This window comes from Stenella coeruleoalba (genome assembly GCF_951394435.1).
Source record: "Stenella coeruleoalba genome assembly, chromosome: 4".
Lineage (NCBI taxonomy): Eukaryota > Metazoa > Chordata > Mammalia > Artiodactyla > Delphinidae > Stenella > Stenella coeruleoalba.
This window is the reverse complement of record NC_137149.1, coordinates 107,363,872-107,369,754: the sequence shown is the minus strand read 5'-3', so window position 1 is coordinate 107,369,754 and position 5,883 is coordinate 107,363,872. Positions and strand designations below refer to the sequence as shown.

Genomic DNA, 5,883 nt, shown 5'->3' with positions numbered 1-5,883 from the left:
ACGGGGACATATGTATATGTATAACTGATTCACTTTGTTTTAAAGCAGAAACTAACACACCATTGTAAAGCAATTATACTCCAATAAAGATGTTTAAAAACAAGTTTTGCATTTTGAAAAAAATAAAAGTTTTTATTATGAATATAAGTTGCTGAAGACACAGAATCTTGATAACGTATCTTAAAAACAGATTTAGTAACATAATGTATTTATTTTGATTGTTTTCAAAATTTAAAAATCATAATTTCAAAAAGAGTTCATAAATTCTCCTGATATAATCTAATATATTTAAAATAAACTTTAGAGGACTTCCCTGGTGGCGCAGTGGTTAAGAATCTGCCTGCCGATTAAATTGCTGCAGGCGCTGCGAGCTGGTTGTGGGCTTTCTCCGTCTCAAGCGTTCGTGAGTTAGTTCCGCCGCTCGTTCTCATCTTCTGAAGCCTAAGCCGGCTACACCTTCCTCCTTCCTTCCGCCAGCAGCCGTGTCATTGCGACTCCGTCACCATGTTCGAGGCGCGCCCGGTCCAGGGCTCCATCTTGAAGAAGGTGCTTGAGGCGCTTAAGGACCTCATGAACGAGGCCTGCTGGGACATCAGCTCGAGCGGCGTGAACCTGCAGAGCATGGACTCGTCCCATGTCTCTTTGGTGCAGCTCACCCTGCGCTCCGAGGGCTTCGACACGTACCGCTGCGATGGCAACTTGGCCATGGGCATGAACCTCACCAGCATGTCCAAAATACTGAAATGTGCTGGCAATGAAGACATCATTACAGTAAGGGCTGAAGATAATGCGGACACCTTGGCACTTGTATTTGAAGTTCCAAATCAAGAAAAGGTTTCAGACTATGAAATGAAGTTAATGGATTTAGATGTTGAACAACTTGGAATTCCAGAACAAGAGTACAGCTGTGTAGTAAAGATGCCTTCTGGTGAATTTGCACGTATATGCCGAGATCTCAGTCATATTGGAGATGCTGTTGTAATTTCCTGTGCAAAAGATGGAGTGAAATTTTCTGCAAGTGGAGAACTTGGAAATGGAAATATTAAGTTGTCACAAACGAGTAATGTTGATAAAGAAGAGGAGGCTGTTACCATAGACATGAATGAACCAGTTCAGCTAACTTTTGCACTGAGGTACCTGAACTTCTTTACAAAAGCCACTCCACTCTCTCCTACAGTAACACTCAGTATGTCTGCAGATGTACCCCTTGTTGTAGAGTATAAAATTGCTGATATGAGACATTTAAAGTATATTTGGCTCCCAAGATAGAGGATGAAGAAGGATCTTAGACATTCTTAAAATTCAAGGAAATAAAACTAAGCTCTTTGAGAACTGTTTCTGAGATGCTAGCACATACTTAAGTCTGTTTTGTCTTTGTACCTCTGAGTACATATGTAGGTATTGTTTTCTGTAAATAACTTTTTTTTTTCTCCATTCTCTACAGTTTGTTCAAAGAGTAAAGTCCAAAGTCAAATCTGGTCTTGTTAACCGAGTAATAACTTTGCCTTACCTAGGAATACACCTTATAATTTTTATAAACAAAAGGGTTTTGACTCTAAATGCAGTTTTAAGTATTGTTTTCAATTTAAATAAAAGTCATTTGAATTTCAAGCATCACAGGACAGTGCCTTCATTTGGACCACGATGGTTGCAAGTATCCTAGAGAATTCACAATTCAAGCAGCTCATGTAAATGAGCTTATTTTTTCAGTCTAGAGCAGGTTGATATGACATTAGATACAGTGATAAAAAGTATTCCAGATACAGCAGGTGACAAAGTATTTTGGGGGATTCATTTGCCAAACTTATTTTGGTATTCTGACTTAAGCTCAAGAAATGAAAAGGGGAGAGTAGAAAAAATACATAATATTTTGTCAGTTTTGCTAGCAGAAACTAACACTTTACAGAAGCTTAATGTACCCAAAGTTCTGTCAGCTTTATAAGACTAGCATTGTTACCGGGAAGTGTTTCATTAGCCTAGGGAGCCTTGTACAGGAATCTTGGAAGTTTTAGTAGATCTGATAGGTCCCAAGGAGTATGTTTGTGCAAAAATAATTTCTCTAGCGTAAGTAGCCTTTTGTGGGGACTTATTCCCTTAAAGGATGAAGGTGGCTTAGTTCCATGGATGTTGGATTCAACCAAGAAAGTGAAAAAGGCCAAGCAGTAATTGTGCTACAAGGTCACAAATTGGCATGCTGCATACTGAGAATTCCTTTATTGTAGTCCTTTTTTCTGGTGTATTTTGTGTTTGGTGGATTAAGTGACAGGTTTCTGTCGTACTTGCAGTGACGGTAGAACTCACTGTATCCAGTAGGTAACTATTCATTACCTTTCTGTGTGCCTGGGTTTGGGGAAGGATACTGGCTGCAAAGGGGCCTGATGGAAATTTCTGGAGTGATGAAAATATTTTATCTACGTTGTGATGATGGCTCCAAGACTATGTGAATCTCTCAAAACTAATCCAATTGTACTTTATCATATGTAAATTATACTTAATAAAGCTCGACATTTAAAAAAAAAAAAAAAGAATCTGCCTGCCAATGCGGGAGACACAGGTTCAAGCCCTGGTCCGGGAAGATCCCACATGCTGCAGAGCAACTAAGCTTGTGTGCCACAACTATTGAGCCTGCGCTCTAGAGCCCATGAGCCACAGCTACTGAGCCCTTGTGCTGCAACTACTGAAGCCCGTGCTCCACGACAAGAGGAGCCACTGCAGTGAGAATCCCGTGCACTGCAACAAAGAGTAGCCCCGCTCGAGGCAACTAGAGAAAGCCCGCCCGCAGCAACGATGACCCAATGCAGCCAAAAATAGATATAAAATAAATAAATAAATTTATTTAAAAATATAAATAAATAAAGTTTAAAAAGTACTTTTCACACATGGAATAGCGTTTATCGGCCAAAAATGCATTTCCAGTCGGACCAGGACAGACACGGTTTAGATCTATAAGGAATGAGTGATAGGATCTCACCAGCACTTGCCTCTGTGGGCCGAGTGCTTCATTTCTTTCACCTCCCACTTTGCCGGTCAACAGCGCACCTGCAAGACTGACCCACACCACGTGCTGGTTCCTCACATTCTAAAATAAGGCTGGGGCTTCCCTGTTTGTGCAGTGGTTAAGAATCCACCTGCCAATGCAGGGGACACGGGTTCAAGTCCTGGTCCGGTAAGATCCCACATGCTGCAGAGCAACTAAGCCCATGCACCACAACTACTGAGCCTGCGCTCTAGAGCCTGTGAGCCACAACTACTGAAGCCTGCGCGCCTAGAGCCTGTGCTCCGCAGCAAGAGAAGCCACCGCCATGAGAAGCCCATGCAGCGCAACAGAAATTAGACCCCGCTCACATCAGGTAGAGAAAGCCTGTACGCAGCAACAAAGACCCAACGCAGCCAAAAATAAATAAATAAAATAAATAAATTTATTTAAAAAATAAATAAATAAAATAAGGCTGATCCACATAAAAGAATGAAATAATGCCATTTGCAGCAACATGGATGGACCTAGAGATTATCATACTAAGTGACATAAGTCAGAAAAAGACAAATACCATATGATATCACTTACCTGTGGAATCCAAAATATGACACAAATGAACGTATCTATTAAACAGAAACAGACTCACAGACATAGAGAACAGACCTGTGGTTGCCAAGGGGGATGGGGGATGGGGGAGGGATGGAGTGGGAGTTTGGGACTAGTAGGTGCAAACTAGTATATATAGAATTGATAAACAGCCAGGACCTACCTACTGTATAGCACAGGGAACTGTATTCAGTATCCTGTGATAAATCATAATGGAAAAGAGTATGAAGAATAATTATATATTTATAACTCAATCACTTTGCCATACAGCAGAAATTAACACAACATTGTAAATCAACTATACTCCAGTTAAAAAAGTGAGGCCGATCCTCTGCAGGGGCTCAAATCCTCTGATGAATAAGTGCCACAAACCAGCACCAGTTGTTTCCTGACTTCAGGATCTTGAAGGAAGTTCATTAAAATGTACACATTGGAGACAAGATGTTGATTTACAGTAGGGTGATAAAATAGTAAAAGTAGAAGAGGTTCTCACCAAGTTAAAGATGATATTTCTCTTCAAAAATCACGATATAGGGGCTTGCCTGGTGGTGCAGTGGTTGGGAGTCTGCCTGCCGATGCAGGGAGTGCGGGTTCGTGCCCCGGTCTGGGAGGATCCCACGTGCTGCGGAGCGGCTGGGCCCGTGGGCCGTGGCCGCTGAGCCTGCGCATCTGGAGCCTGTGCTCCACGACGGGAGAGGCCACGGCAGTGAAGGCCCCCCCCCCCAAAATCACGATATATTCTAATAAAAAAAAAGAAGAACCATATTTTCCCAAAGAGCGAAAAAAGTTAAGATGAAATTTCTTGAATATAAAAGCAAATATATTCAGAAACTGTATTTTCAAGTAAACATAGAAATTCTGTGCAAGTTCCAAGGAGCATAGAAAATTCCTGGAATGATCATTTTACTCTTTCTAACCCAGAGAAACTGTAATTTTTGATTAGAGTTAAAAATTAATTAAAAATTAATTTCTGAAAATTTGTAAATTAGTAATCATCTTGAGGTGAGGAGATTTTTAGAAGGAGAACTTTATAGGTCTTCTTTAACTAATATAATATAGTTTTATGGGACTAATAAGATTTCAGTAACCGTTGAAAACCTCTTGTAGCTCAACCCCACACCCATTCAGAGAAATATTAAAATGGAATGGGGTGTATAAGCTTAGTATTACTTTCATCTATTTTTCATGTTTTGTTTTTCCTTTTTACTCAATTCCTTTAGAATGAAAACTACAGAGCCACGAATTTTTCATCCTTCCTGGTTTAAATTCTTCTAGCATCCAGGTAATTTAGGAAAAAAAGGAGAACTGGAAGGCTATTTAAAGAGAAAGGATAATTCTTTTCCAAAGTTAAACGTAGAGATCTGAAAATATTCTATATAGAATCATCTTTTAGGGCTCAAATAGGATAATATGCTAATAAAAACCTTGCTTTTATTCTTTTTTTTTCTTTGAATACAGACTTCTTAGCGACCACTTGACAATTTGTCTCACCAGCCTATACAAGTGCTCGGAAAGTGCCTTACGTGCTTAAGAAGCCAGCTTATCAAGACCTCCCATGCTGCTCACTCTGAGTCTGAGTGAGCAAACAGGTCTGGTCTGTGTGCCCTAAAGGCCAGCATTCCTGGGCTCCACCAGACCACCAGGGAAGGGAGCTCTCTGGAGTAGTGAGCTTCCAGAGGAGTCTGGGGGAGTGGATTTTTACCCAAGATGTTGAGGGGAGGTAAGGAATCTATTCTGTCAAGTGGAGGAGTCCGTGGTTCAGGCTCCAGCTGTATTTGTCTTAGTTTCCCACCTGCAATTCTCAGGAAAAGAAACAACCTGCATCCCAGGAAATCTCCTTTCATAGTTTCCCAGCAACATCCTCCTCTTTGTACACATAGAGTACCGAAGATGCCTCCCTTCATTCACAAAAGGGAGAAAACAGTTTATAAAGTTGAGTAACCCCAAGGAAATGGGAAATTCACAAAGACCTAGAAAGTGGGGTTATGAAAATAATTTTTATGCATCTAGTGCCTACTAGGTGACTTGGACTTCCAAACTTTATCTCCAGTCTTTACAACAACCTTATGTGATCTTCAGTATTCCACTTTACAGGGGAGAAAACTGAGGTTCGGAAAAGCAAGGTGACTTGCCAACAGTACACACTGCACAGACAACTACTGAGAAGAAATGCTATGGTCTCTCTGACTCTGATACCTGTTTTTGGAGTCAGAAAACCTAGAAAAGCAAGAAAGGGCAGTGGTCATTCCTTAGGTCATCAGTAGTCTCAATATCTGAATAATCATTCTTATTAGCTGCCT

The 5,883-nt window shown here is 40.7% G+C and overlaps 1 protein-coding gene across 1 annotated transcript; it reads left to right on the top strand.

Moving 5' to 3' along the window:
* The first annotated feature begins 416 nt into the window (after positions 1–416).
* On the top strand, positions 417–1,428 carry LOC307185824 (proliferating cell nuclear antigen-like). Its single transcript, XM_079920354.1, has one exon. The coding sequence runs from the start codon at positions 505–507 to the stop codon at positions 1,267–1,269; it is 765 nt and encodes a 254-aa protein (XP_079776480.1). The 5' UTR covers positions 417–504; the 3' UTR covers positions 1,270–1,428.
* The last annotated feature ends 4,455 nt before the right edge of the window (positions 1,429–5,883 follow it).

What these genes read in the sequence shown, in the direction of transcription:
- LOC307185824 (XM_079920354.1), top strand. Translation starts at nt 505, where the DNA reads ATGTTCGAGGCGCGCCCGGTCCAGGGCTCCATCTTGAAGAAGGTGCTT.